At 50.8% G+C, this 27,552-nt stretch overlaps 12 protein-coding genes and 1 non-coding gene across 13 annotated transcripts; 7 read left to right on the forward strand and 6 right to left on the reverse strand.

Moving 5' to 3' along the window:
* Positions 1 to 129: 129 nt before the first annotated feature.
* Positions 130 to 1,528, forward strand: BDW70DRAFT_139650 (uncharacterized protein). Its single transcript, XM_073737440.1, has one exon. The coding sequence runs from the start codon at positions 752 to 754 to the stop codon at positions 1,178 to 1,180; it is 429 nt and encodes a 142-aa protein (XP_073594458.1). The 5' UTR covers positions 130 to 751; the 3' UTR covers positions 1,181 to 1,528.
* A 68-nt stretch (positions 1,529 to 1,596) lies between these two features.
* On the forward strand, positions 1,597 to 2,833 carry BDW70DRAFT_169274 (2EXR domain-containing protein). The gene has a single exon (XM_073742642.1). The coding sequence runs from the start codon at positions 1,693 to 1,695 to the stop codon at positions 2,806 to 2,808; it is 1,116 nt and encodes a 371-aa protein (XP_073594459.1). The 5' UTR covers positions 1,597 to 1,692; the 3' UTR covers positions 2,809 to 2,833.
* Positions 2,834 to 4,136: 1,303 nt separating this feature from the next.
* On the reverse strand, positions 4,137 to 4,952 carry BDW70DRAFT_169276 (alpha/beta hydrolase; the record flags this gene model as incomplete). Its single annotated transcript, XM_073742643.1, has 2 exons — positions 4,137 to 4,845; positions 4,885 to 4,952. The coding sequence occupies 2 exons, from the start codon at positions 4,950 to 4,952 to the stop codon at positions 4,137 to 4,139; spliced, it is 777 nt and encodes a 258-aa protein (XP_073594460.1).
* A 1,079-nt stretch (positions 4,953 to 6,031) lies between these two features.
* BDW70DRAFT_t129 lies at positions 6,032 to 6,105 on the forward strand. The gene has a single exon. It is a non-coding gene; the product is annotated as a tRNA-Val (tRNA).
* Positions 6,106 to 6,394: 289 nt separating this feature from the next.
* On the forward strand, positions 6,395 to 7,138 carry BDW70DRAFT_79407 (50S ribosomal protein L30e-like protein). The gene is made up of 3 exons (XM_073744875.1): positions 6,395 to 6,526; positions 6,607 to 6,700; positions 6,772 to 7,138. The coding sequence occupies exons 1-3, from the start codon at positions 6,505 to 6,507 to the stop codon at positions 7,034 to 7,036; spliced, it is 381 nt and encodes a 126-aa protein (XP_073594461.1). The 5' UTR covers positions 6,395 to 6,504; the 3' UTR covers positions 7,037 to 7,138.
* Positions 7,139 to 8,385: 1,247 nt separating this feature from the next.
* Positions 8,386 to 10,104, reverse strand: BDW70DRAFT_139654 (tyrosinase family protein). Its single transcript, XM_073737441.1, has 4 exons — positions 9,678 to 10,104; positions 9,462 to 9,624; positions 9,126 to 9,391; positions 8,386 to 9,054 (listed from the first exon to the last, which is right to left on the reverse strand). The coding sequence occupies exons 1-4, from the start codon at positions 9,869 to 9,871 to the stop codon at positions 8,523 to 8,525; spliced, it is 1,155 nt and encodes a 384-aa protein (XP_073594462.1). The 5' UTR covers positions 9,872 to 10,104; the 3' UTR covers positions 8,386 to 8,522.
* A 757-nt stretch (positions 10,105 to 10,861) lies between these two features.
* On the reverse strand, positions 10,862 to 11,593 carry BDW70DRAFT_139655 (uncharacterized protein). The gene has a single exon (XM_073737442.1). It carries the CDS (start codon positions 11,354 to 11,356, stop codon positions 10,979 to 10,981), a length of 378 nt encoding a protein of 125 aa, XP_073594463.1. The 5' UTR covers positions 11,357 to 11,593; the 3' UTR covers positions 10,862 to 10,978.
* A 558-nt stretch (positions 11,594 to 12,151) lies between these two features.
* Positions 12,152 to 13,564, forward strand: BDW70DRAFT_169279 (uncharacterized protein). The gene is made up of 7 exons (XM_073742644.1): positions 12,152 to 12,254; positions 12,300 to 12,542; positions 12,600 to 12,687; positions 12,753 to 12,870; positions 12,919 to 12,987; positions 13,042 to 13,068; positions 13,137 to 13,564. Exons 1-7 carry the CDS (start codon positions 12,174 to 12,176, stop codon positions 13,546 to 13,548), a joined length of 1,038 nt encoding a protein of 345 aa, XP_073594464.1. The 5' UTR covers positions 12,152 to 12,173; the 3' UTR covers positions 13,549 to 13,564.
* Positions 13,565 to 14,600: 1,036 nt separating this feature from the next.
* Positions 14,601 to 14,938, reverse strand: BDW70DRAFT_139656 (uncharacterized protein). Its single transcript, XM_073737443.1, has one exon. The coding sequence runs from the start codon at positions 14,900 to 14,902 to the stop codon at positions 14,663 to 14,665; it is 240 nt and encodes a 79-aa protein (XP_073594465.1). The 5' UTR covers positions 14,903 to 14,938; the 3' UTR covers positions 14,601 to 14,662.
* A 255-nt stretch (positions 14,939 to 15,193) lies between these two features.
* On the forward strand, positions 15,194 to 17,264 carry BDW70DRAFT_169281 (Alpha/Beta hydrolase protein; the record flags this gene model as incomplete). Its single annotated transcript, XM_073742645.1, has 7 exons — positions 15,194 to 15,242; positions 15,273 to 15,572; positions 15,625 to 15,741; positions 15,812 to 15,895; positions 16,057 to 16,150; positions 16,200 to 16,426; positions 16,456 to 17,264. The coding sequence occupies 7 exons, from the start codon at positions 15,194 to 15,196 to the stop codon at positions 17,262 to 17,264; spliced, it is 1,680 nt and encodes a 559-aa protein (XP_073594466.1).
* Positions 17,265 to 18,902: 1,638 nt separating this feature from the next.
* BDW70DRAFT_169282 (uncharacterized protein) lies at positions 18,903 to 20,446 on the reverse strand (the record flags this gene model as incomplete). Its single annotated transcript, XM_073742646.1, has 4 exons — positions 18,903 to 19,068; positions 19,240 to 19,729; positions 19,790 to 20,011; positions 20,041 to 20,446. The coding sequence occupies 4 exons, from the start codon at positions 20,444 to 20,446 to the stop codon at positions 18,903 to 18,905; spliced, it is 1,284 nt and encodes a 427-aa protein (XP_073594467.1).
* A 1,209-nt stretch (positions 20,447 to 21,655) lies between these two features.
* Positions 21,656 to 22,277, forward strand: BDW70DRAFT_161548 (uncharacterized protein; the record flags this gene model as incomplete). Its single annotated transcript, XM_073740992.1, has 2 exons — positions 21,656 to 21,771; positions 21,836 to 22,277. The coding sequence occupies 2 exons, from the start codon at positions 21,656 to 21,658 to the stop codon at positions 22,275 to 22,277; spliced, it is 558 nt and encodes a 185-aa protein (XP_073594468.1).
* Positions 22,278 to 23,523: 1,246 nt separating this feature from the next.
* BDW70DRAFT_139658 (gelsolin family protein) lies at positions 23,524 to 24,918 on the reverse strand. Its single transcript, XM_073737444.1, has one exon. The coding sequence runs from the start codon at positions 24,770 to 24,772 to the stop codon at positions 23,552 to 23,554; it is 1,221 nt and encodes a 406-aa protein (XP_073594469.1). The 5' UTR covers positions 24,773 to 24,918; the 3' UTR covers positions 23,524 to 23,551.
* Positions 24,919 to 27,552: the final 2,634 nt, after the last annotated feature.

A 27,552-nucleotide genomic window follows, 5' to 3' on the forward strand; every position in this document is an offset into this window, starting at 1 on the left:
GTCTGAAGCAATCGACTGACCTGACACCTACGGACAAATTCATATCGCTTAGACTCTTGGACCCGGTTATTTGCGACTCTGTAAGGACAGCGCTTGGCGGATCCGGGACAGCCTATGCATTATCCAGTAGGCTAGTCTAGGTAAATGGTCGCGAACTAACGCTGTACCTAAGTACCCGCAATACTAAGCCCTGGCGCCCACCTCAAACCCCGCCCCCAGGTCGGCGGGTAACCTTAAGGCATTCTGGTCTAGGACCACGCCTGTGGATCAGAGCACTTGCCGCTTTGTCCCTCCCTTGGCGCCAGTCCTTGCAAGTAATTTGGACTTTTCGAATACTGATGGCCGTGCGTGACTCGCTCCCTGTCCAGGGTCAATCCCCGTGAAGTCCACGGGGTTAGTATAGCTCCTACCCCAGGGATCAGAGCGCGACCCCTTTCCATATCCCCCAAGCAGCACGACCCAATCGCAATTATTCTCACCTGTGTGCTTAACAATGGGTCTCTGGATAGCTCTGCGCAGGCTTTCGACGTCGAGCTTGATCTCAGCTAGCGGCAGGAGGGATTCCGGCAGGCGCATGCTGGGCTGCGCTCGATTGTCAAGCCGATCCGCAGGTATACGGAGAACAGGCATGGAGGTCGGACAAGCCGTTCATCATCTATTGTCAGTGGGGACAGGCGGTGGCTGGCCTGTATTGAACAGGGCTTGCTTAACGGGGGGTAAGCGAGTCGGCGGTTAGGCTGTTCCAGGATATATGGACAAGCTCCAGGTCGACACCCGAGTATGGCCATGCAGCTCTGCGAGTAGGACGATGATATCGCGCATGTGTTTGGTATCATGGCCACCAGCAACGATACCTTCAACCCCATCCAAAGGCAATCAGGTCGTGAGCCAACGCGACTTGCCTGTCTTTCTCTGGGTCCACAAGTTTACAGACTCCGCGAAGTTCACTGTGCCGCTGCTGAGTGCGAACCACAATAGTACTGGTACCAATTTCACTATTTTGCGCCCCAACCTCCATCTTGCTCGGAGCCTTGTTCCTCAGGCCGACGGCGAGTGTACGACCATCCAGGCTGTCTCCGGCAACATCTGCACAGACTCAGCAGTGAATTGTGGCATCTTTGGAGCCAACTTCAAACAAGTACGACCCGGCCGAGGGGCTCTATTTCAAAATGAAGCCTAAGCAGCACGTTTGTTGCTCTGAGGGCGACCTTTCGGCCCCCAAGCCCAACGAGGACGGATCGTACAAGACGTAACAGGTCGTGACAGATGACAATCGCGATAACATCGCTGCGGAATACAGTCTGGAGAGGGCCGATCTCGAGGAGTTCAACAAGAGCACGGTTAGCCCTGTAATCTAGCCTGCTGATAGACGTGGTACGTACATTGCCATAAAAGCCCGCCAATCCAACAACGCCATGAAACAAAACTCCGATCAGCCGGTGAGCTGAGTTGAGCTGAGTCTCGCAAGGCCGACTGGCGAATCAGATCAGATCGCCATCAGGATTCTTACGGATCGAGAATTCAGCAGCGAAAGTCAGCACTAGTCAAGCCTAGTATGGCTGAGCTGAGACGGGAGGCCGAATATACTCTGGCTAGGGACAAACTGCATACAAATACTCCGGAGCACTCACCTCTATTAGCTTATTATCGGACTTGTGCTAATCCCTTAAATGCCGACCCGGATTCATCGCGATGCAAGACTTCCCACGTTTCAACGACCTACCAGCAGAATTGCGCATCCAAATCTGGCGGGCAACATGTCCAACACCCGGAATCCACGTTTTTGATGTCTGCATCCCTTCTGCACAGACAGGATGGCGGATATCCCAAGTCCAAAAAGTACTGAAATCGAGACATGTTGGGAATGGATCACCAAGCAGCGTATTTCTTGACCAATTCATGGTCTCAAAAGATAATAACAGACTGGTATCTCAGAGAGGCACGACCAAACAATCTCGGCATACATGCAGCAATGCAAACGTCAACTGCAGCCTCGCCTCTGACCCGTCAATCTATCTTGTCACAGACTCCATCCGACAAAGCTGCCTCGAAGCCTTATCATCACTTCAACCACGACCATTTGCACCCTCGTTGAATCCCAATGACAAGATCAGCACCAAAGTCAACTCCATCCACCTCCCGCTAAGAGGCCGAGGGGGCAAACAAGTCCACTACAACAACATACTCGATACCCTGCACCTCCGTTTCGGCCCTCCAACGTCCTTCGCCTCCCTCTTTGATCCGGGCGTGCTGAATCCCAACGACGGCTCCGAAGACGCCTATCTCCGTATTTTCAAGAGCGGTCTGTCAGACGTGCTGCTGTACCCCTGGAGCAACGAATTTACATTGACCCTGCAGCATGCAAGACGGATTGCACTGGATATAGCAGATTTACACCTGGAGATTGGTTTGAGTCCGAGGAACAGATTTGCACGCGAAACGGTCTATCAGGAAGTAGAGTGTTTGGCGGCACGGTTGGCGAAGGGGCTGGAGGTGCTGTATGTCGTCGATTATTGTGCTGGGAGCTGTAGAAGTCGGGAGATGGATGATACGGAAAGTACACAGGAAGAGTTGCGAAGAATGTTGGCGTACACAACTGGCGGAAGAGAACCGGATGTCTTTTATGGGAACGGGGTAACGTATCGGGAGGTAACCTCTCTGGAGAGCCTTGGCTGGAGCGAGGAGACTCCAATGTTCATAGTGCTGAAGATGTTTGCTGAAGCCATCCGAGAACAGCAGGGAAAAGAAGATCAAAGTTGCTTTCAGGGGGTTAGGGTATTGGCTTGTCAGACGTCAGGGTACTGTTGATAGCATGACGTGAATAAGGGGTCGCTGATACAACCTCTAGCGGTTTTTTTTCTGACATTCTATGAGAATGGGAAACTGCATGGTATTCGAGCATCTTCGTGTATGTTCTCAATAAGGTAAGAACTGAATCTGTGCAGGGGATTGTCATCTCGTCATGATCTGCAACATCACCTTCGCAATCTCTGAGTGGTTTCTCATTCCAGGATGATAAAGATACGTTGCTCGAAAAGATAAATACACTCTGTAATACTCGAGTCATATTTCGAACGAAGCATTTCTCATGCAGCAGGTGGGGAAGACTCAATCTGGTGCTGGGCAGAAGGGAGAAGATAATGTGGCAGCAAAGCGCTGCTGAACAGCAGACTGGTCAAACATTAAGGATGTAAAGTTTGATAACGAGTGCCATGGCTACGTAATGCACAGTCAACAAAGTATACAAGATGTGTCTAGCTCTCTTGCAAGCAAGGTCACCTTATGCTTTCTTACCTGGGATCCCATTTCCTCGATCAGAAAATGTTCGGTTCCTGCTTTACAGCCAACTGTAGATGTAGCCAGCGTGGGCGTGATGACTAGCTATAGTACTAATGGCGCTGGACAAAGACAACATTCCGTCTCCTCAGGGTCAACAGTCTTTTTGCCTGACGGAAAAAATGGAACTGCCAGGCTACACCCCAGCGCCATGAAGAGGAGTGTCTTTTGACTCCGTGACCTGTATTATATCTAGCCTTGCTGCGAATGCCAGCGGAAGGCCGACCTTGGCCACCAAAACGACTGCCTCTGTCCGAAGAAGGCCATTGTTTCCATCATCCCCTCCATCACGTCCAGTTTCTTTTTCCAGAGGTCTCTAAGGAGACCAACTGCAGGACAGCAAGTCGCGGGAAGTGGCCAACCTGGCCATATGGTGGAAGATGGCATTTCTCCACGAATAAAAACCGGGTTTTAGCCCTGATGGAATAAAATTCTTTAGTAAAAGACATTGCCGGGGCGGACTGATCGAGTATACAGCGGATGTTTCAAATCTGTTCAAAAGTCCCTAGCATTTGTCCTATCATGGGTTGAGCGAGATACCTAAAGCCTGTGTAAGATGATGAGGGCACATTTCGTAAGTCTGTTCAATACCTGACGAACTGCACACATACATCGCTGTTCGTAATTCTGCATGTAACTAGAGCCCTGCCCGAGACCACTACTTATCATGACTCTCTACTATTTCCCGAAGAGTGTTCTGTATAATAGATACGTAAGGAGACCGCCCGATTGGCCTGGATTGTATCCAGGAACCGTACCCGTTTCATAACCCAACCTACATTCCACAACACACAGGAACATCAAATCGAATACGTCAAGAACCGATCCAGCTCCGGCGTCCAATTACGCTGCGGATCATCAAGAGCCAAGGCAATCCCATGCGCTGCGTCAGGGAGAATCAGCGCCTGGTAGGGCCGATCCTTCTCCGTAAGAGCGTTGATAAACCTCAGCGCATTCTCCACAGGCACTGTCGCGTCATTCGCCGAGTGGTAGATAAAAATAGGCGGTGTCTTGTCCGTAACCCTAGTCTCCGCAGACATCTTCTCCACCAACTTCTCTGGCGGGTTGTCGCCTAGCAGATTCGTCCGCGAGCCATTGTGAGTGATTGCTGCATCCATTGAAATAACAGGGTACGTCAAGATGCCAAAATCAAGATCAGCTTCTGGATTTGTCACAGTGACCGCTGCGAGGTGGCCGCCAGCCGAGTACCCCCAGATACCGAGTTTGTCAACCTTGACTCGCTTCTGGTTGCGTATGTAGCGGACAGCGCCGAGGGCTTCTTCTAGTGGGACTGGGTAGAGTGGTGTTGCCGCTGTTTCGGCCGTAGAGTAGTCTAGTACCCAGGCATCGTAGCCCTTTGCGTTGAGGTAAGTGGTCGAGTTGGAGCCCTCTCGGTCGAGTGAGACGTGCGAGTAGCCGCCGCCGGGGAGAACGAGCACGGCGACGCCAAGGCCGTTGTTCTCTGGTGCTGGATAGTATGCTAGTTTGGATGTGTTGAAGCTGGGGCTTCTTAGAGACCGTGTATAAGTAAGAGGGGCAAGGACGAACCTGGGGTTACCATGTGGACGGCCAGCCACCATGGTGAAAAGAAGAGAAGCGGCAACTGCAAGTCTCATTGTGTGTCGGCAGTCTAATGGAGCTAACCTAGTTATTTCAGATCAGATATGAAGAGCACTACCTCAATATATAATCATCACCCCCGCATTCTGCAGGGTCTCGTCTGCGGGGAAATAGACAAGCGCCGGCATAATTCAGACCGAGTCCTCCATTTCCCCGGAGACTGCCCGCTCAGTTGCCGTCATGCCGGCTAGATCATGTTCAGCTTTACCCCGGCTCGACAATGCTCCATACCTCGAAACTACCTGATAAGTTCTGACGTAATTGTCCTAGGGTAGTGTTCGAACCAGGTTGGGGCTAAGCTCTCTCGGCGGAAATTTCAGCAAAGCGGCCCATTCCAGCAGCAATGGGTCACCGAGGCACGAGTCAGTAAATATTGCGTGATTTTTCCTGGCTTTCGAGGAACATTCTTTGAGATCTTGACTGTGCTGCAGGCCAGCTGTAGCCATATGAGGAATATGTTGTACAACTACTTCGTGGATGATGCATTCAAGGCCCTCCAAAATTTGTCGGTGGGCAGGTGCAATTGTCCCAAGCTTTATCTCTGACAGGTCTTATTCTAATGGTCATTCAGCACTGATACTCATCTTTGGACAACAGTCCAGCCCTACCTGCAGGTCCTGGGCAGCAGCAGACTAGCGCTAAGAGCTAACGAAAAGGCCCATCGTCAGCCCTAAGTTCTTTGTTTTGACTTTAGAGTTCGATGGATCTCACCTTCACACTGCGCCTTCTGACATGCCACAGATCCCGTTTCGTGTTGATTGAAAGGTTGGTAGCGGGGATAATGCACGGATCACTGGGGGATTATATATCTCAGTAACGGGACTAAAAAAAAAAAAAAGTAACAGACTGCGGTATTCCGGATCAGATATTTTACAGCAAAGTCAAATATGACCTAACTCAGGGAACCAGGAATACAAAATCTGCTGATAAATAAGCTTGAGCCAACATTTGTGCGGAGTACCTATGCGCAGTGCCCAAATCAGGGGCCATTTCCAGCTGTGATAACAATCGTAGTGGTAGTAGGGAATTTGCCATTTTGTATTTATAATTAGAAAAAATCCATTTCTCAACAAGTGGCCGGTTGGTGTAGTTGGTTATCACGTATCGTTAACACCGATAAGGTCGCCGGATCGAGCCCGGCACTGGTCATTTCTTTTTTTATTTTTCGACCCCTCAATACCACCGCAAATACTCGCCAGCGCCTTTCGTCGATAGATTGCCTTCAGGGCGGCCGCCCATGTTAACATCAACCCAAGCGTCTTACACGTAAGTGCACTCGTATATGGCCGACTAGACCAAGCGCTCCCTTACTTCACCAACATGGTCTGTCCCTGCCATGGCACGTCGAGTTTGATTAGGGCTACCAGTTGACCGCCTTAATGCCACATTCACGTGATACTATGCCATATCAGGATTAGTGCCCATGCTTGATCGGAAGAAAAAAAAGATCCTGAGCTCCGCAAGAATTCTCAAGCTTAACCTCAACCTATCTCACATCAACGGCCGTGATCCGCAGTCGTGAGCCACTAAATCTTCAAATAATCAACCATGGCCGATGACACCAACGCCGGTGAGTCACCTCTATTTGACGCTGGAGTCAGTCCTATGGACAGAGACCCGGCCGCACAGCAGAAACTGACAATTCTACAGCCTGGCCCATCGCCGATGAGGCTCTCTCCCAGCAGCTCCTCGACCTCGTTCAGTCTGCCACCCACTACCGTCAGCTGAAGAAAGGTGCTAACGAGTACGTACTCCGCTCATCCTGCACCGCATTACAACGTCTTGAACATGGCTAACGATCTTTTCTCGTTTTAGGACCACCAAAACCCTCAACCGCGGCACTTCGGAGCTCGTCATCCTCGCCGCCGACACCACCCCCCTCCCCATCATCCTGCACCTGCCGCTCCTCTGCGAGGACAAGAACGTCCCCTACGTCTATGTGCCGAGCAAGCTCGCCCTGGGCCGTGCGACCGGTGTTTCCCGGCCCGTTATTGCGGCCAGCATCACCACCAACGAGGCCAGTGATCTGATGCCCCAGATCCGCGCCATCAAGGTGCAGGTTGAGCGCTTGATGATCTAGATGTTATTTGCTATTGATGGGCTCCGTGGGCTAGAGTGGGCTCCTGAGATATGAAGGGCATGGAGCGACATGGGAGACCTGGCGATGAATGTCTGATCCGCGTTATGCTATCCTCTGCTTCTGCCTCCTGGGCCTTTTGTTAGGTTGCGGGAGTAGCTAGAGTCAGCCTGCCTAGTGAATCAAGGACTTGGATTGATCATTTGCATGGACCTCGTATCAGTAACCACAGGCTTATTGGCAACGATAGTAATAATCCTGCGAGCTGCCGATAATCTCGCAACACATTCCATCCGCCGACGACCTGAGAAGCTACCTGGATCCTGCTCCGCGGACGTAAGATATAATGCTGCGCTGAAGCAGTTCCAAAGCACAAGAAATGTGCAGATGGCTGACTGGTGCGTCAACTTCATTTTCCCTGCAGTCCTGGTGCCTATCATGTGCCTTCGGTACGGTGTGCATCACTGCAGGTAGCTTCATGGTAACGTCAGGCCCGCAAAGCAATGGGTGTGATGCAGTCTTTTTTCCCTTAAATACCTCCGCACCGCAGTGTCTTGGACAGTCATCTCATTCCGTCAGCTTGGGGTTGTGCCGACCCACATTCAGTTCAGATGCCTGGCTTTGAGGACCTCTTCATAGCAACTGATAGGATGTAAACTTTTCAACTAGGCGTTATCATCTGAGCTTTGAATGAGCACGCAATATCTCATGCTTAATGACGACTGTGGCTCTAAAGTTCAGCCTCCTGTTGTCGTAATATTGCCATCTATTCTTTCCCTTTTTTTCTGCCCTCCCCCTTTCTGTTTCTATATATATATATATTTGAAAAGTGCGCTTATTACGACCTTTTATCGTTTAAATATGGTGCTTTATTTTTTTTTTTTTTTGGCTACCCAGTGTTTCACAGTTTCTTTGGTAACTTGATTTGGTCCTACATAATCTTGAATTAAGGGCCCCTCAAGCCACACAGCACTGAAAGGCGTGTAATTGTGCTTGAGATATATATCCAACTGTTTCTTCGGTGTCGAAATAGACGTCCAGAATCTAACCTTTCCTTTGTCGGTATCGCTACAGTTCGATATTTGGATATAGATCCAAGGGAACATTCGGACGCAGTAGGCAGAGCAAATTCCGCTGCATACAAAAGAGAATCACCAGTGGTTGATGCTGACCGTCATCTTGAGTAGTTTGGCGTCACTCATGGAGCGGCGAGTAAATGACGGGGGAAAAGCAGGTGCGATAAAGGGTTACGCATCCTACAGAAAAAGGATTTTATTTCCAAAACATATAAACGAAGCCTAGGACCCACGCCATACATGTAGAGGCAAAGCCTTCAAGGTCTTACAAGTGTACAGGATGGTATTGATTCCAGTCTGATAACAAATAGAGGCAGGGAAAAAAACCCTCCAACAGGGCATGGCAGATCATGCTATCCTGAATTAAGTCTAATAAAAGTTATGTACATCAGACGGACGAAAAATTTACACAACTACAAGTAAACATAACAGAACGGCCCAGCAGTGGTATCAAGCAGCTCGCGGATTGACTTGTCCTCAGCCAGGACACCGAAATACTGCACATCATCCAAAGTCGCGTTCGGACTAGGGCCCCGTCCCGGCAGTAGAGTTGGCCCGTAGACGACGAAAGTGCGCTTAGCCGGGTCAAGGTTCTGCCAGGTCCAGAACACACGATCGATAGCTGCGTGGTGCAGGAAGAAAGCAGGATCGCCCGGTGAGGCATAGAAGTCACCCGCAGGGTCGCCGCCGATAGTGTAATGGCCGCCGGTGTGGACGCCGATGTAGCCATTGGCGAAGTCGCCCTGCAGGCGATCCTGGAAGGAGGAGATATTACGATAGTTATTGATTAGGTCGACGACTTCCTCAACCGTGGTCCATTTAGCGGCGTCGGGGTTGATATCACGGCGCAGGCAGCGCGGGTTATAGTCAAGGCCGGTGCCATTCTGCTTCTCCACACCAGGGACGTTAAGGGTCACCCAGAGCGGGCCGAGGTTGACGGTGAAGCTGCAGTGATGAGATTAGCCAGAGTATAGGGACTTCGGGAGAGAATATGCAAGAAACCTGGGTTAACACACTTCTTGAAGGGGCCGGAGGTGACACAGCCACCGCCGTTCCCAGGCTCCAGGAAGACGCCTTCAAAGACTTCGGGGCCATCATGAGGTATGTAAGAGCCATCGCCGGACATGCTATATTCAGAACCGTCGAAGATAGGCGAGCCTAAGAGGTCATCAACGTATTTGCCCCACGACCAGTAAGGCTGGTAGCCAGTATAGCCGCACTCGTTGCGGAGGGCCTGCTCGTAGGCCCAGGTGAAGTACCGGTGCCAGGTCAAGAAGTTACCCTGTTATTATCATTAGTATTTCCTTGCTGGTAGAGTGGCTACAAGTATGCAAAGGAACATGGGAGCGAACCGTAGTGTGGATTCTCAGGGTCTGGTTGATGTGGACCGCAACAAAGTCATCGTAACGAGTCCGCGCGCCGGGAGCAAGGGCAGGGTCGATCTTTGAGGGGCTCTCGGTAAGGCAAATCACAGCGTTGATGTACTCCTTACGTTCCTGCTTGGTGAGGGATCCCCTAGAAGGTCATTAGCTCTGCGAAAGGCAATATATGACTGGACCAAGACGTACCATTCCCGACGGACGGCAGCGTTGAACGGGGTGCATTCGCTATCAGTATACCGGGGCTTGGTAAACTGGTAGAGCACCTGGTTCGCTAAAGCCTTGCTCGCCAGGATATCCCACTCGTCAACGTCCTTAAAGGTGGCCGTAGCGTGAGGGATGGCAGCAAGAGCTGCCACTGCGGCAGTCACAGAGAAGCGCATTTTGGATGAGTCTGCGATTCTGCAAGATGAGAGAGAGACAAATCCACACCAAATGAAAAGGAAAAGAAAGGGGAAAAAAAATGAGAAAAACAGTGTGCCAAGTGTGAAGACGGGCAGGGATGTTTTTATAACCACATCGGTATGCTCCAGTGAGCAGGGGCAGAGTAGGACAATTATCCACGAGCCACAAGGCCTTGTCAAAAGGCCGCGTTAAACGGCCTTGTTGAGGTACAGATCAAGCTATAAAGGCATGGAGACGAGAGAGCAAATTCGCGCTGCTCTTCGACGCCTTCCAGGTCATCTTGGCGAGGTAGGCTATATTCGTGCCCGCAATGGCGCTGTTACTTGACTCGTGGGAGTCTTGGAAAATTTCCGGCAGCCTGCCGCGATGCCGCAGCCAAGGTGCATTAGCTTAACAGTTGGATAAGATTTGCCTGTAAGTCCGTATACGCAACCCTCCCGCTAACGATAACTCCAGAGACTAGTCCCACGCTCACGAGCAATACTGGCCTGGCGGAGTGCAGACGGCGCTGAACGTAGGTATTCGAGGGACGCGCCGTCTCTGGGTCTAGGCACGCTAGAGGACGAGATTGACAGGGTCTGATATTGAGCTAATCTCTGATCGTAGTGCTTCGTCTGATGCCTGGTCCGTGGGCAGGGGTGCGAATCCCTAGGGTCTTGGCCCTGACCAGGATTTAAATCAATCAATGACAGCGCAGTGAAGTGGCCAAGATTGTTAAATGAGACCGGCAGCTAGTGGAAGATAGCAAGCAAATTTGCCTTTCTTCAACCCATTCTTCGGCACCCCCGTCGAAAACTCGTCACTGCCGGATGCATGTTCGCTGAATTCGGGCCCTGTCAGTTGCAACGAGTCCACGAAACAGCTCTGCGGAGATTTCAATCGACGATCAATGACCGGGATGGAAGCCCGAGAGTGGAGCAACAATCTCGCCTTGTGGAGTCGCGAGCAAAGAAGGACCGGCCGCCGTTTCACTGTGGACGCGGGCTTGCCCGAGCCCTGCGAGCACTGCCAGCCCTAATTAAGTCCTACTGCTTTCCCTCGGGGCTGTTCCGCAGGCCGAGGACTAAGGAAACACGGGCTGGATTTTAACGATTCCTTCCTTCTCGTGCTCGTATAGGGAACGAGCAATTTCTTTCAAATGGATTATCGGGACCGGAAATCTCCGTTCTTTTGGGGAGAAATTGGGGCTCAATTCTGGTCCCCAAGACTGCTCCCTCGCACGGCCATGCCGGGGTATACCCGGACCAGCAACAGATGCAGAATCGTAAGGTCCTGTCCATGTACTCTGTTAACCCTGGCTCAGACCAGGTCCATTCATTCGTTGTGTGAATCACGGTCTTAGCCTCCCCGGCTGCATTGTGGGCTCTAGTCCTGACAGGGCACGGAATCTCCCAATCGCGACAATAGCCTAGTCCTAGGTTCCAGAGAGCTACAGAAAAAGACGGTACTTCCCAGCTAATCATGTTGTTGGGCTTGGCTTCTAGGCTACCAGAGTGCAATGTGCCCCCCTGGTCGTCGCCCCTTGCGTCTTTTCTGTGCCGTGGCTCCTCTTGCCTTCCTGCCTCAGGAAGAAGGATGATGTTGGTCTAGGACGGTACGCACGGCGGCTGACTCAATCTGACGGACTGAGTATCCTTCGCGCGTGCCGTTTCATTTCTTGTACGCAGACCCAGGGGTGGTAAGATCGCTGGGTGGCCGTTTTCCTCGTGGTCGATATGCCTCGTGTCTTCTGTATGGGGCCTGGACAGCTCGAGGCACTTGCAACCTGCTGTCCTCGCAATGCTGCCTTTTTGCAAAAGCTTAATTACCATTCTCGTAGCCTCGTAGCTGTCCAGGGTGAACCGCTCTCATTGATAGGCCGCGTTGGGCCCTAGCGCAAAGGAAATAAAACTTGGCCTCATCTCGTCGAGACTAGTCTCAAATAGAGTAGTAGTTCCCAGAATTATTTACATGCGAACAAGGCGCCAAGTCAGCCCTGGAAGACGTTTCTACATTGGTTTTTTTGTCTCTCCTTGTGCTGGCCCATAGGTTAACGTTAAATCGATGCAATAGGGCTCTCTGGACATCTTCATATACTCTCCTACACTCCCCATCTGCTTCCCTTTCTTCGTCCCACTATCTGTTTCCTGACTGGCGGCTTTGGTCTTATGGCATGCGGTGACAATGGCGTCTCAGTTAACGCAGGAGCCAGAGACTTCCGCCGACGGGAAGATAGACTATTCATCGCAAGCTCCAAAGATCCTGGCCATCACAGGTGTTCTAACGGGACTTTCGCTCGTAATGGTGGTATTACGATGCTATGTCCGGGTCTTTATCCTCCGCCGATTTCATGTTGAGGACGGCATCATGGTTGCCTGTGGGGTAAGTGCCGCTGCTGTGGAAAGAAGTCTTTGTTCACTCTATTAGATCTGTTGCATTGGTTTCATGGCTTGTCTTGTCGGCGAGAGCAAGGTGGGTATGGGCCAGTATCTCGCGGCAATCGAAAAGCAAGACCACCGGGGCAAGCTCTCCCAATGGATATGGTGGCGCTCTCTTATTATTGTCCTTGGGATCAGTCTGGTCAAGATATCTGTAGGCCTCTTTCTTCTCCGGTTCACAGCTCATAAGAAGTGGTTAAAGTGGTTTATCATCGGCTCGGTTGGTTTCCTTGTCTGTTTTACCATCGCTTCTCTATGCACATTGATCTTCCAATGCGTCCCCGTCCAGGCGGCGTGGGAGTCTGAACTGCGAGTAAAAGAATCAACAAAATGTTTTACACTCCCAGTATTTCTGGGCATCGGCCGATTTAACGCCTGTAAGTTCCAGACACCAGCCAGTCCATCCTCTTAGTTCTGGTGAATGTTCTGATACGGTTGATAGCCATCAACATTATTACAGATTTCCTCTATGCCACCCTCCCCGTCTTCATGTTCTACAACGTCCAGGTGAACAAGCGGTCCAAGATATCGCTAATGGGCATCCTGGGCTTGGGTTACTTGTAAGCAGCATCCTTAACTCTGTCAGCAGCAACAACTGACTTTTACAGTGCGTGCGCTGCCGCTATTGTAAAAACGGTTTTTCAAACTCGTTATTTCTCCGATAAAGAGGTGTACCGGTATGTTCCCTATTACCTGCCTTACCAGCAATCGACTGACCCCGGAAACTTCAGTGAATACACCTACCATATATGGAACTAGTATGCCACCCTGCTACCAGACTAACCCCCCATCCATCTGCAGGACTAACCGACTCGATCTCATCCAGTGTCGAGTTAGCCGTCGGCATCATCGCCGCCTCCTTTCCGACAATTAAGCCTCTTGTAAAGAGCATTATCGGCAGCACGCGCGGTCAAAGCAGCCGTAGTTACGGCCGATCCCGCAAACACACCGGCGAGGCCGGCTACGGTACAAACAGCCACGCCCTCAGCGCGCTCGGCCGCAACCGCCACCACCAGGAGGAGGACAAATACCGCGTGCAGATCCACGCAAACCATCCGTCGCTGTCAGCGTCGGACGACGGCAGTGAGGAGAACCTGGCACGCGACCGGAGGCAGACTCCCCTGAATCTGGGAATCGTGCAGACGACCGAGGTGATTGTGCATACAGAGGATAGTGGGGATCTGAATATGGGCTCTGCGATGATGGGGCCCAGGAGAACAGTAGAGGACCGGATTTGACTGTTTTGTTTATTTCCTTTGTTCAATGGAACGGTGAATTGGTGCTTGAGAGTAGGGTAAAGAAAAGGTAGAGAAAAGGCGTTATAAATATAATAGTCTGGCCTTGGCCTGTGCATGGAATGGGACTGCCGCGCCTGCAATTGTCGCTACGCAACAGCTAACAAACACTTATATATCGTAACTCAACTGCATTTTGTCTGATTCCTTGAATTCACCCTCTCCACATCATTATAGGAGACGCTATTCTAGATCTGCAGTGTGTAATCCAGATATCAATACAGAGAACCCAGGATGGAAGACTAGACTGAAACAAAAGCACTCTGCTTCAGCATTGAGAAATCTTGAAATCATGCGTCCATCACATTTTTGACCTCTGATGACCTCTGCAAGAAGAGCTGGTCTTGGGGCATAGGTAATCGACCATTGAGGCAAAAAATGTAGGCTGCTACTTTCACCTCCAGTAAGGTCGTCCTAAAACAGTCTGAAACAGTTACCGTTCGTTTGCTATAATTGTGTCTAGGACTAAAAAAGAGGCTTTTGTACGCCGCGTTAAGCCTGGAAGAATGCTCCCACCGCGTTCTCTGCGGCTCCAGCAGGACTCACATACACCAGGCTGCATATCCCCTCTCATACACAAAATCCTTGGTCTACCACTTCTCTGCAAGTTTGTCCTTCCATTCCTCCACCCAGATAGCCCGTCTCACTTCATCCCTGGAGACAAGCGGCACCATCCCATTGTCTACTAGCTGCGACGGGTGCAGAATTCCACCCGTATAGAAGAACTCATGCTCCGAAGTGCAAGTCCCAAACAGTCCGGTTGGGTGTGGTCTTCCTTTCAGCTCGCGGTAGCGTCGGCGACACAGCGTCGAATACGGACACGTGCGGCAAAAGTACCAGAAGTGGATACTTTGAAGGTCTTTCCGACAGCTCAAGCATTCGTCTAGGGAGGTATGGAGAACTGGCATACTCAGACCCTCATCGTCCTCACTATCCCCATCGTGAGCATCGTCATTCACCTTTTTATTTGCCAGCTTAGAATCTTCTGATGACCCGGAGCATCCCCTTGCCGCGCCAGCATTTGCTTTCTTGGCCGTCGTCAGGGGATTAACCCTGCTTATAATACGCTCACTGACTTCAAGAGATACAGGGCTGCCTCACAGTCATCATTACTGTCTGGATCAGTGACAAACATCCTAAACAGAGTCGTGTAAGCGTATTCATCATTTGGGACGTTGTTGTCGTCGGAGAGCAAGGCGATGCAGTGTTTCACACGCCCGCGGAGGACTTCTCTGGCGTTCATGAAATCTCCACGCTTCCGGAGCCACGTCGAGTGGACTAGGGAGACCTCATCCATTTGTTCATCTGAGTCTGGTCTCAAGGGACAGAGTTCCCTTGGAAGGATCTCCGGCTGCTCCAGACACACAGAGTCCCTAGGTTGCCCATTGAACGCGCCGTGGATAATGTCGTGCTCCAGACACTCTTATCGCGAACTTCAGTGTAGGAAGCAACTTGGCACCACCCGTCAACACCGAGACACACCCGGCCTTTGCTAAAGAAGAAGGTTGTGAGGAGGTATTTTTGGGCCATTGCGTGGACTCCACTCACCGGTACTGAGTTTCTTTATCGCAACGGCCAGGCGATCAAGATGCTCATTGTCGTCGGGCGTGAGGGCATACTGGAGTACCCGATAGAAGGTGCGCGCTGAAGACATAATTTGAGCGAAGATATCACTTACCTTAGCAGTCTATCGCCTGCTGGCCTTGAGCATTTCCAGAACATTTTCTACGCAGAGGAGCCTACCGGCCAGCGACGATTCGCAGCACCAGTTCCGACAAGACCGGCAAAGGGATCTGTCATTGACGCCACGCGGGCTGGTGCCTGGTGCCCACAGGGAACGGGGGATATCCTTCCGTTCACGAGTAGAGTGACCAACATCAGCGAAAACTGTCTGAGCCTGAGAATTGCAAGGCCGGCAGGAACACAGAGGGATGCGAAAATCCCAGTTGCAGTTTGGATCCATGGGGGCAGGCCTTGTGTTTGTGAGCATGAAAAACTGACGAAGCTGATGGGCAGCAGGTGGCCATGCTTTAGGCTCAGCTTTCGGTATCCTTAACGAGCCTGACGGCTTGGTAAAGCTGGCTGTTTCTGATGGGATGCCGCTCATATATGTTGGCATAAACTACCGCCTGGGCTGTAAGTCATGCATCAGGAGCCATCGATGCTCTGTCCTGAGGTCGTAGAACGAATACCGAATGATATGTAGTATTCGGCTTCGCAACCAGCGAAGCGTTGATTGACAAAATGGATACAAATGCAGGGCTTCGGGATCAGCGTCTCACTTTGGAGTGTATGTACCTCGGTGCTCACTTCACCATGAAAAGGCTGAAATATCGAGCGATCAGAGATTCGTGATAACATTGAGTCATTCGGCGGTGATCCTAACAGAGGTATATCCAACCACCCGTTTCCTGGATTCAGGCATCGATTTGCTGACAGACTATCTTCCAGTGACTGTCATCGGACTAGGCGTCGGAGCTAGTGATATTGGCCTGCAGCTAACGGCCTCTGGCGGGGACCAAGATGTTCCATTCAAACAAGCAATGTAAGTGAGTCGAGACCAGAAGCTATTCAGTGCTGACCCACGGCCCTAGAATGATGTCCGGCGGTCCAGGGCTGAATTTCAACAGCGAGCCATGTCTGGTTGCGAACAATACTGCAGCTATCGCTCAGCAAGTAGGATGCGGGTGTAACGACGACTCGCAGACACTGGAGTGTCTTCGAGGTGTTCCCTTTGAGCAACTGACCAACCTGTCGGTTGCTGCATCTCGCGCCGCGCGTCCACCTTTCGGCGAAGGGTATTTCCATCCAACGATCGATGGTGACTTTATTCAAGACAGACCATCGCAGTTGCTGCGCGCAGGGAATTCACCAAGGGAATATCTTTGGTAGCTTCCTGGGTCACAAACGATGGCGCCTGGTACGCGCTGCCGACCACGGTAACGGATGATGAGGTTCTTGGGAGTTCCGGACTATGGCTGCACAAACTCTCAGAACCCACAAAAGAGAGGCTCCTTCAGCTGTATCCCGTGGAGGATTTCGAACACATGATCAAGCCAGAGCATGAGGGCCGTATTTCACCGCAGTACTATCGCGCAGCACAGCTGAACCGCGATATCTGGTTCACTTGCCCAGTCCTTGATTCCACTTGGCAGTACGTTAAAGCCGGGGGCGTGGAAGGTTCTCAGGTGCGGCTGTATGAGTTCAACGAGACTAGATACGCACCAGTCTTTGATTCCATGGGTGTGTCAATGTGGGGTGTAGCGCATCTCAGTGATATCCCCTACCTATTCTACAATGACCACCTAGGGGCCGGTGCGGATAACTCGGACACTCAGCTTGCGCTGGCACGAGATTTCAGTCGAACAATTATCCAGTTCGTGCACGGCACTTCTGGAGGGGTAGGTGAACGGCTTCGGTCATGGCCACCTGCCTTCTTGAATGATTTTTCGATATCCTCAATGGGAGACATGCCAGGTCATATCTCATTGCAGCTGTTTGGTGGCCCCCATGGCTCAACACCCGCTAAATGTAATGAAGATGTTGGAGCTGACGTGGAAGCTTTGACTGACGCAGAGAAAGCCCTCCATTGGGAACAGTTGTTCAGTCGTTGTGCATTTATCAATGGGCAGCAATTTAGACAGGAAGCAGGGGTGTGAAGAATAGGAACCCACTGAGATCTCCCTGTAACGGTTGTGCAGTTAGACTACCTATCTACACCGCGGCGCAGCCTGGTAAAATGAATATTGGGCTCTATTGAACAGGTTTAACATGAGGTGGTCAAGTTCAACAATCTTTCTCTAGAGTGGTAGCCAACCCTCGCCAGAACAGGTAAGATCTTATTATTACAGTGGCGGTAGCTTAAATGTTATAAACTACTACATCTCACCCAGCCCTTTTGCCTGGCATTCATCATCCAGATTGGTACTCTATCAGATATCCCCCAAGATTCCTCAGAGGCCTTGCCTTTTGTTTGTAATATCGGCCGAGGGATAATGCGAATGGAGTCGATATATGCACGACTGCCCGGATAATACCCCAACCCGGTGTGCCATACGCCCCTCGTCCCTTATCCCAAGTGCAGTTTCCCTCCTCCGGCATGGTGGTAAGCTTCGCTGTCCGCTCAAACTCCGCCATAGCCACACGTCGCTTGTTCAAGAAGAAAGATTATCGACAGGTCGTGCAGCTCGATACTAAGTCTATCCGCACAGTGAACGAGATACAGGCCAGAGCTGGAAACTCACACCATGGCACGGAGAACGGGTCATTCAGTTTCGCGCACGCTGAATCTGGGGAATTGAGGGCTTCTGCAAGGCCTGCCATACGGCGATTCTGATCGGAGCCAGCAAAGTCACCTTAAAAAAGATCAGATTACATTGTCCCGCACCGGGCAGGATCTGCTGCAGATGGCATGCTTGCGAATAACTTTGGTTAAGTATCAGTACGCGAGAGATCCGCGCACCAACTTGGAGGTTCTCGGCCACAGACGATCTGATGCTGTAGGACCCCACGTCTTCGGACAACGGCACATTGCAAGCTGTTGATCTGACTAGGAGATTAGCTTAAAAGATCATAGCGAGCCCTGACAGCGAGGAATTCTCCTGCATGAGCGTCCGCTTGTGATCCCACCGAAGCGGCCATTTCCAGCCTCTGGATTCCCGTTCCGCTGGCTGCACATTCCTCGACAAGTCCGCTGATCTAATGCAATTAGTTAGTTTTTCGGCGACGGGATGCCGTTATTGCTGGTATGTATCGAAGACATGTGGGTGTAATACGCCCTTGATGACCGACGCAATTTCCCAGCCGAGTTAAACGTGTCTTGCATGGTGACATACATCCCCTGTCCTGCCTTCGGATAATGCGAGTGGATGGCGTCTCCAGCGAGCTCCACGAGAAATATGCGGTTGTATAGACCAATCCTTCGGCAGATGCGTTGGCCGACCTGGTTGCTGTTAACTTGGGACTTCAGGTACAATTCGCAGCACAAGATATGTCACCGCTGGGCAACTAGTAGGTCTACTGATCGTAATATATTGTCTTCAGCCAAAGTAATAATAACAAGTTCCTATGGGAGCGCACACCGGTCAAAATAACACCAGCCTCATCCAGCCTCTTCTCGCGAGCTGCATTAACCCAACGTTGAGGGGCTCACAGACCAAGATCAAATCCAGTTTCTCGCAGCTGTAATTTTATGACCTCAAGCAAGCATATCTGCATCCTGCACATGATCACGCGAGTTCGCCACGAAGAAGACATGCCTCCAGGCGTCGCTGTCGACGGAAAGATTGAGGCGCAGGCTACTGCGACGCCGGGGACGAGATGATGCTTGCGACGGCGAATGCAAACAGGATATCGGCGCGTTCTTGCATGGAGACTCCGAAGAGATCACGGAAGATGCCGCCGATGATGTTACGACGTTTCCAAGGGTCCTTGACCATGCGCTCAGCCAAGAACAGGCTGCCCCTGAGTTTGCGGCAGGGTTATGCTGTTATATCACTATGAAGACTGCGTTAATTCTGTAACAATACCACATATAGAGCTTGGAAGTAAAAACCAGACACTTCCACTAAGTTGATCAATCAGGGTACATAGTCAACCCAACGACCACCAATCCTCGCCTGTGTGCGCTTATACGGTAGCTTCTCCCCTATAAGAGCCAGCCATCGCGACATATAATCAACAACTGGGATTCGCGCCCTTTCGTCCGGGTCACTAGGCAGCACAGGCAGGCAAGTCCCGTCCGGGTTCGGTATCACCTCGCCAGCTCTCCGGGGCGGCCCATCATACAGACCGACACGGTACATGCGCCACCCATCCCAGATGGTGACTCCCAAGCGCCGCCATTGCCTAAACACCACAAAGGGATTGCTGGCCGGTTTACCGCCACGACTAGCAGCCCCACTTTGGTGCTGAAAGATGCGCAGGTGCTTTGGTAACCATGGACGAGACTCCGCGCTAAGCGACCAGGCTTCTGTTACTTCGCTATCCGGCGGAGGTGAAGGTGAAGTCCATATTTCCGAGGGCCTGGTCGTGCCGGTGGACAGATAGAAAGACTTGAAGTCGAAGAATGGGAGCAGCGTCTCATCTGGGAATGTCCACGCTGCTCGCGAAGACTCCTCACCCTCTAGATCCTAGGCTAAAAGTCGTGCCCACTGTTGGAATGGGTAGTGCCCGTATATTGGACGCAGGCCGAGATCCGAAAGCAGGGCGGCGGTGGTCCACATCTTCTCAGCTCGATCGAAGTCGGTATCATTCCAATCATTGTATGCGTCTAAGCCAATCATTGATATCTCGTCCCAGTTCCAGCGCCGTGTTGCTGCTTCACGGAGACAGGAATAGTGCTGAAGGTGCCAGAGGGAGGAGTACAAACGGTATTCCTCTGTGAATGAGAAGGGCTCGCCGCAATCTGTTGGCGACGTGAGGCTGGGATGTCACCAGCCGGAACTCCACTGAGGAACGAGCCGAAATTATGCTGGATCAGACTGAGGCAAGTACAGGCAAGCCGTTGAGTTCGTGCGGCTAGGTGGAGTATAGGGATTAAGAGTTCTTGTGTATACTCAATAGGTGGCATCTTCTCGCATCTCTGTTGATAGTCGACGAGGGTTGGAAATTGGATCGAATGCGCCTGGATTAGGCTGATATTATAACACTGTCTCTGGATCTCCGGCAGACTTGTAATTGAATCCGATAGGATTAAGTTGCGTATAACGGTATGCTCAGCCTGAAAGGCGGCATTGACATGGCACGAGGCAGTAAGGATGTTCTCTACAGCGGAGAAATCCGCAGTATAGACGAGGATCTGTGCAATGAGCTCATGAGGCAGTCTTGTGAAGGGGTCCATGGTTGGAGAAGGTAGAGGAAGTTTCAAGGAGCCAGAGCCGTTTATTTTATTTTCGGAGGCAGTGCATGGATTATGTAACAAGACAGGTAAGTTGGATAAAGGTAAAAGTATCTAATATACAGTCCAAAAGCATTGGATAAAAATCAAAGAGCCCTCACTATTTATGCTAAACTTGGAGGGATCACAGTAGTGGCCTGAATTTTAGTTCTCACTCTTCTCACCCACCTCATCTGCACTCACCCTAAGCTTAGCATCTCTCACCCATTAAAGCAGTAACACACTCAGGGCTCGTGCACTTTCATCCGCGTTGATAATGGTGGCTTAAGTACGGTTGAGCGGACGGGAAGCCCTGTTCCCCACACCCTATGGTCGTATGTGCTAAGAGCATTATGAGTTAGTCTTATATAGTAAACCTATCTGTTATACAGACAGTAGGTCAAGTTAGACATATAGAGCGCTAGTCTAACTACCTATCTGGCATTTTGAACCAGGAGTTTCTTAGCAACGGGTTTCTGATCTCAGCGCAATCACATTCAAGATAATGATGGATACTCATGCTGCAGGGTTCGTTACTGTCAGCTTCTCAGCCTGGCCACTTTTGCCAAAGCCACATATACATCTTTAAGTCGGAAGGGCAGTCCTAGCGTAGCTGCATAAGCAATAACTCTTTTCCCCCTTCTTCCAGCACAAACCGGCATAGCCGCTTAGAACAATTAAAAGCCAAGCACGATGCTGCACGGCAGGGAGAGTCACCCATCGGCTAGGGCGAAACCAGTCGACCTGGCCATTCTGGCTCGGTGTGGATGAGATGGTGCCACTTGTCCAGATTCATGAGGCTAGGATGCAGTAGCCGATACCGCGGGAGAAGCGGATCGTGGCCTTTGACCTCCAGCCTCAGCGATTCCCAGCTGCTAAACACGACCTTAAGGGCCTGATTGGGATCCTTAGCTCGAGCAGATCACCAGCGGTACAGGCTCTAGAGTCTAGACTCTACGGAGTACTAGCCTCGTAGGCAGTCAAGTGACATAAAGCCAACAATCCTCTCGTCCCTCATTGCTCACTTAATCAGAGCTGTCACAATTTAATCCAGACCACTGCCCACGCGATGAAAGCAATTCTCACACAAATGTTGCCTCTTTGCACCGCTGCACTGGCTGCTCTTGTCAAGACTAACCCCGCACAGCATTAGTGCTCGTCGGCGAGGACATCATGGCCCAACACGAGAATGTGCCCGGGCACAACGATGCCATATACGATATCGTCCCTAAGGAAGATCAGATATTCAAGATTGAGTTCCTCGAGATTGCGCCGACGCCCATTATCGCGTAAGATCTTCCCCTCTCCTCTAAGTGCAGCTTAATGATAACGTTTGACCTTGACATCCTGAAGCGACCGTGTCTTCTTTGTCTACCTGCGCGGTTATCTGCCTGAATCCAAAAAGAAGGAGCTAGCACTTCTAGACGAAGGCCTTGTTAATGCGGCCCTCAAAGTGAGCTCCTCTGCCGTCTACGCGGATGGCAGTCACGAAAAGGAGGGCTCCATTACATGGCCGCTGAGGACCACGCCCTTCAATGATTTGGCTCACCTTGTTATCCGCGATGCCCGTGGCGTTCAGGTTGACTACTTGCCTAGTAGCGACCGGAGTGACATATTGCTAGATTTCCAGCTTCCTACAATCTGGTTGAGGAGCGGTATGTGGACTTTCAAGGTTGACGCGAGAGCCGGAGATGTAAACAATACGTGCCTATTTGCTATGTCGTTGACACAATGGTTGGACGGATACGATATGCATTGGTATAAACGGTTTCAAAGGAGTCAAACACAAGTCTGAATAATGAGATGTTCTCTTCATGAGTTGTTTTGTTGGCTTATCTCTGGCTATATATTCCTAGAATAAGGGTACAGAATCAACAAAATTTTGAGGACCAGCAAAAATAGCTCCTGGATACTAAATACTGCGGTCCTGCACAACTGCCTATCAGTGTCTTTGAGAAGTACAATATTTGGAATAACCTACAACTTCGCTGTAGTTGGGGAGCGCCTGCTGTGATCCATCCTCCCAAGCGGGGCAATGCACAGCATCTACATTATTACGAGTGCAGTATCTGCTCAGATACTTGTTGCGTCCCTATACGGCCTCAACCGGCTGTATCTCGGTATAGTCATGGGTGGCCAGGTCGTAGTGGTCTAGCAAGCATATTTGGCGTTTCGCGGAGGTGGGCGGGCATTATGAGACCGGTCATACTGGTGCGTAGCTCGGTATTCGCTAGAATATGGCTTTTGAGTTGCTCTAAACAGTCTATAGCATGTTGAGCTGCGGCTTGGAGACGAATGTGACATAGCACTCGCATGAGACAGTCAGCCCAGTCCACTGCGACCCGTCAGGGACGTATATCCATATTGCTAGTAATCGAATTACATGGGCTTGTTTCTGTACACAATATCAACATAATCGACTTGAAAGGACCAGTTCCTCGAGACCTAGGTAGGTATTAATGGCGTCGGTAGTGGACGTGCGAGCTGCGTCTGGCGGAACGGCTAGGGCTCGCTCAGGCCTGGGCTGCCCCGATGCCAGTTTGTTATTTCATAATCTGTTAGTCTCTTCTCAATGCAACCACATGAGGTTCTTATATGTCTTACTCGAACGGCATAGATAGTCTCCGCTGGCTTACCACGCGTGAGCTGGAGCCTAGCTCTCTGACATTCCGTCGACGTAGGTACTTGTGATCTGTTATGAATATGGCTTAGCGCTTGGAATTGGAGTAATTGATACTCCAATATTGAGGGGCTATATAAGATGACACGTGTATCTACCATCTTTCTGTTCTGTAACTAAGTCCATGAGCTCGCCCCCTCGGCAATAATCACTTAGTTCTCTCTATTCTATGCCAACTTCCTCTGACCAACCGTGGATTTCACTACATGATCCATTATGCATAATGTAAAAAATCCCACAAGAAGCAGGTCCAAATCTAAGTAAGGTGAACATGCGGTCCCGAGACTGGGACGAAAAAATATGAGAATTTGTTTTGAATCATGATATGTTCGATTTAAGTACACACAGGCTAATCGTCCACCCCCAACATCCTCATCCTACCTCGTGAACTAGAAATCAACCGTCTTCAGAAAAGAAGGACTCTCGTAATCTTGTACAACTTTCGAAATGGGAATCGTGAAAACATTGGGATCGGATTCCTGGCTCTGGAGATGCCGAATGTAAGCCTGGGCAACCTTGAGCCACAGGGCCTTCTCTGCCTGACTCGCTCCTAGCCCCTGCCACACCCAGAGCTGAGTGCCGACATCATACAGGAAGACATCGTTGCCGTCAAAGTCCGGTCGGCGGACCGGTTCTCCGGCCTTGACGAGACTAAACGAGAGCTCGCCCGAGGCATCACTCAGCCGGAACAGTTTGCGGGGAGGCCCAGCGCTTGCATTTTCCCGTGCTCGCTTAGACGGCGAGATCGGACGAGGAGCTTTGAAGGTATCTTGAACAATATCTTCTCCTCCCAGCAGATCCACGACCACCTTCGATCGCGTTTCGTGACGGGACAAGACCTCCACGTCGATATGCTTGGCCAGCGTCATATCGTTCACCACCTGTGCCGCCATGGCCTTCTCCATGGGACTGCAGTGTTTGCCCTGCCAGACCCAGATCTTCTCGCCCTTGTCCAGGACAAAGACGTCGTCGTCGTCGAGGCTCTGCCAGGTCGGTTCCACCTCGTGGACGATGACTGAGCCAGGACCGTCGGAAGCGGCGCCGGAGTGCTTGAAGACGCGCAGCAGCGTTGTCACTTCTCTGGGCTGTCTCTCCTCCACATGTGTGAACCCCGATGCGACGCCCCCAGAGCGGATGGTGATGCGGCGGAAGAGCGCGGTGAAGTCCTCCGACGGGTGCTCCTGGACCTCGCGATGCTGCGTCGCGGCACCGTGCAGGAACTCGTCCAGTTCGACGGTCTTATAGGCCGCCGTACCGGCCTCATCTTGGGTGGTTTTGTTTCCCAGCCAGAAGAAGACTTCGTGGCGAAGCTTGGTATTGTCGTCGCCCAGTCTGGTCGAGCTCAGGACGATGTAACTGTCGCCATCGTAGAACTCTCCCGCTCGCTCTTCTGGCCAGGGAACGAGCTCGAAGTTTTCGGCGCGCCAGATAAAAAGGCCCGGTTCCTGGCCAACCCTGCCGTTGTTCCAGGCCGGCTCGGTGCGGGCTGAGTTGTACTTGACGCGGTGGTCGAGATCTGAACCAATCAGCTCAACGTTGCTGTCCTTGATGTCGTACTGCTTAAAATGGACTAGTCCGTTTTGGGGGGCCATGGTGGGATGATGGGTCATCAGATGGGTTGCCAGATGGGCTGTTAGATGGGTTGTGAAGGTTGGGTTTTGAAGGATGGATGTCGGTCGTCTGTTTGAGGCTGAAGCTGAAGATCGAGTCTGCAGTGGGTCAGGGGGTTCCGGTGTGGCGGGGACCAGTGGAGAAACATTGATATTGTACCAAGGTAGCCCTATAGGGAGCGCAATGTATTCTGTATCATCATAGTATGGTCCCACCTAAAAATTCCAGGGGCCAACCCGACCTGGCAAGACGGGGATTAGGACATCCCAGCAAAAATTTGCAGCCCTGAGTGCCCGCGGTAATACAAGTGACCTTTCAGTTTAATAATTGGCGCAGACACTATAATCTCTTTCCGCTTGCTTTGATATTACTGAGGAAAGTAGAAATCATCTGCCGGCAACGTCAGTTTCCTTGGGCGCACAGGTTCAGTACGCTAAAAAAACGTTGAATGGGGAGAAGGAGGGCATTGAGAGGGCGAGTTGGTTTAGGGAGATTCCGGATGCTATTCCGTATGCTGTCTGAGCATAGGTTAGACACGTAAACTACAGGCGGGGTGAAACTGCTCGGCTAATTGATGGCGTGTGAATGCGTTAACTGCCCTATTTTCATGAAAGACGCATTCTTTGAAGCCGTATTAAGCAGCAGCGAACTCTCGCATGTCTTCACTGGCCAACTGGAGTGGAACAAGGGCTCACTATGCGAATATCGCGTACCACGATCTGGTCGGCTGCCATGAAAATGAGACTGACCCTAGAGACTCGATACTCCTGGTGTACTTCTCCTGCGGACGAGCCGTCCAGATAGCGATGGAGATGGTCCGTATAGAGGTTGTTCGGAAACTCATCAATGCCGGGGCTGATATAGATATGAAACATCAGTTCTGGCTGGTGTTAGGTCTTATCTGTCTTGCAGAGCCAAGTTCTGTGTACCTTGAGGTTAGGGCTAGCCTAAAGGCAGTGAGAGCCAAGAAAAGAGCTAGCCACTAACACTCAAGTCACATTTACTCGTGGATTACTCTCCTGCGGCTTTCTGTTAACACTCTTGCTGAATATGTTACAACAATCATGATCATTTTTAAAGCAACTTACTCTCTATCCGGAAAACTCCCCAAACTATCATGCTCCTCTCTATTCCAACCCCAAACCTGGTCAAGCGGACTCTCATTGCTATACACCCCGAACCAAAGATTTGGGAAGCCTGAGCTCACAAGATAGTGGGACCCGAATAAATCGCGGGAGTAGCCATCCTAGATTGCGAGATGTGCGAGAATAGAGAGTTAGTTATCCACATGGAATGTGGCTATCAAATTCTTAATCTCTGGGTGCTATTCTCCTCTACTCTGGAAGCCAAACTTATAAGCATATAAGACTAGAAGGCGGAACATTTCTGCGTTCCTGAGCTTAGATACCAAGTGCAAGACATTTTTATTACGAGGGTTTAGATTCGTGTTTTTATTAAAGGAGTTATCACCAATAAGTATTGGTATATTGACCTAACTTCTTAAAACAGCCTCTTCATTAGTTAATGCATCGATTCCGTGGCTGTACTCGCCAGCAGCCGGGGCACTGTTTAAAATGGCAGGGATTTGGTACTCGATAGCTTGCCCGTTATGAGTAGCTCCTCAAAATCTCTCAAGATAACGCGTCATGACATGAGATCGGTGACAAAAAGGTGTGTAACGACGAAGAGGTTTTATTCCGAAGCGCCTGTTTTGGGATTATCGGGAAGTCAAAACCCTCTTGTGACCATGATGCCTTGGACATCTTTTGAAGATGTCGAAGCTTTGGAAGTGGCATTCCAGAGAAGTTGCAACGTCGTTCGTAGTGCGTCTTCGAAGTGGATTGCAGCAGTTCTAGGCTCGCGTTAGCAGCTAAGAGCTCCTTCTGGAGTTGCTGAGGTACGCGTATGCCATGGTCAATCGATTCCCACGCCTGTCTCTGTTAGTCTTCGTCCGCTTTGACTTAGAGAGCACCGACCTGGAGCTTTTTGCTCCTCGGTAGGTATACACTAAGCACGCGATATTGCCAGAAGGGCCAGGAGAGAAAGAGACTGCAATGCTCGTGTTATTACAGACTGTGCAGAAGGGGCTGTAAAAGGAGCGATGGTGAGTGCGGAGAATATAATGTAGGAGCAAAAAAGGTGGGTGGTCGTAGATGTTCTTCTGGAACTTGTTGGACTTCCCACTCAGCCGAAAAGGGCTAGCCCTCATTGGAGAGCTAAGTTGAGTATAATACTGGTTTCTTGGGCATTTCACTGCTGAGATAAAATGAGACATTGATAACATAGGAACTTTCTACTAGAGGTATCGTGTTACTGATATACTCAAGAGTAATGCTGAACTGTGGAGAAGTCGACCTTCCGGGAAAAGGTAGATTTTCCTTTCTACATTTGGCTTAGCGGCGGGTAACAGGCGGTCCTCTGCTCAACCACAATGGTTATGGAGCCAGATCTACGGCAGACTATTACGACAAAACTGCAACAACCAAAATTTCATGTAAGCGCTAGTATATGACCGGCAGAAATCTAGATACATATTAGTCTGCTGTGCAGAGCGGCTTGCTTAGTTTCACTACCACTAGGCTCTAGCTGGTAGTTACTCGTCCTGAGCACCACGAAGAGGTGCAAGCCTTGCTCAGGGCGCTGTACACGACGCCCGTACAACTAGGCATGCTGGTGCTGGTGCTAGTGCTTTGCTTGCAAATAAAAGTTTGTACATACCTTATAGCTGGATGGGATTATTAGGGCCCCCTTCTTCATCATCCAAGTTGACTGGGTTATT

This window comes from Aspergillus foveolatus, assembly GCF_047715535.1.
Source record: "Aspergillus foveolatus strain CBS 279.81 unplaced genomic scaffold BDW70scaffold_37, whole genome shotgun sequence".
NCBI lineage: Eukaryota > Fungi > Ascomycota > Eurotiomycetes > Eurotiales > Aspergillaceae > Aspergillus > Aspergillus foveolatus.

What these genes read in the sequence shown, in the direction of transcription:
- BDW70DRAFT_139650 (XM_073737440.1), top strand. Translation starts at nt 752, where the DNA reads ATGGACAAGCTCCAGGTCGACACCCGAGTATGGCCATGCAGCTCTGCG.
- BDW70DRAFT_169274 (XM_073742642.1), top strand. Translation starts at nt 1,693, where the DNA reads ATGCAAGACTTCCCACGTTTCAACGACCTACCAGCAGAATTGCGCATC.
- BDW70DRAFT_79407 (XM_073744875.1), top strand. Translation starts at nt 6,505, where the DNA reads ATGGCCGATGACACCAACGCCG. An exon ending in GGCCGATGACACCAACGCCG is followed by an intron (nt 6,527 to 6,606) that starts GTGAGTCACCTC and finishes ACAATTCTACAG; the next exon opens with CCTGGCCCATCGCCGATGAG. An exon ending in CTGAAGAAAGGTGCTAACGA is followed by an intron (nt 6,701 to 6,771) that starts GTACGTACTCCG and finishes TTCTCGTTTTAG; the next exon opens with GACCACCAAAACCCTCAACC.
- BDW70DRAFT_139654 (XM_073737441.1), bottom strand. Translation starts at nt 9,871, where the DNA reads ATGCGCTTCTCTGTGACTGCCGCAGTGGCAGCTCTTGCTGCCATCCCT. An exon ending in GCTGCCGTCCGTCGGGAATG is followed by an intron (nt 9,625 to 9,677) that starts GTACGTCTTGGT and finishes ATGACCTTCTAG; the next exon opens with GGGATCCCTCACCAAGCAGG. An exon ending in ACCTCCGGCCCCTTCAAGAA is followed by an intron (nt 9,055 to 9,125) that starts GTGTGTTAACCC and finishes TCATCACTGCAG; the next exon opens with CTTCACCGTCAACCTCGGCC.
- BDW70DRAFT_139655 (XM_073737442.1), bottom strand. Translation starts at nt 11,356, where the DNA reads ATGATTAGCTGGGAAGTACCGTCTTTTTCTGTAGCTCTCTGGAACCTA.
- BDW70DRAFT_169279 (XM_073742644.1), top strand. Translation starts at nt 12,174, where the DNA reads ATGGTGGTATTACGATGCTATGTCCGGGTCTTTATCCTCCGCCGATTT. An exon ending in CATCGGCCGATTTAACGCCT is followed by an intron (nt 12,688 to 12,752) that starts GTAAGTTCCAGA and finishes TACGGTTGATAG; the next exon opens with CCATCAACATTATTACAGAT. An exon ending in ATCCTGGGCTTGGGTTACTT is followed by an intron (nt 12,871 to 12,918) that starts GTAAGCAGCATC and finishes TGACTTTTACAG; the next exon opens with TGCGTGCGCTGCCGCTATTG.
- BDW70DRAFT_139656 (XM_073737443.1), bottom strand. Translation starts at nt 14,902, where the DNA reads ATGGATGAGGTCTCCCTAGTCCACTCGACGTGGCTCCGGAAGCGTGGA.
- BDW70DRAFT_139658 (XM_073737444.1), bottom strand. Translation starts at nt 24,772, where the DNA reads ATGACCCATCATCCCACCATGGCCCCCCAAAACGGACTAGTCCATTTT.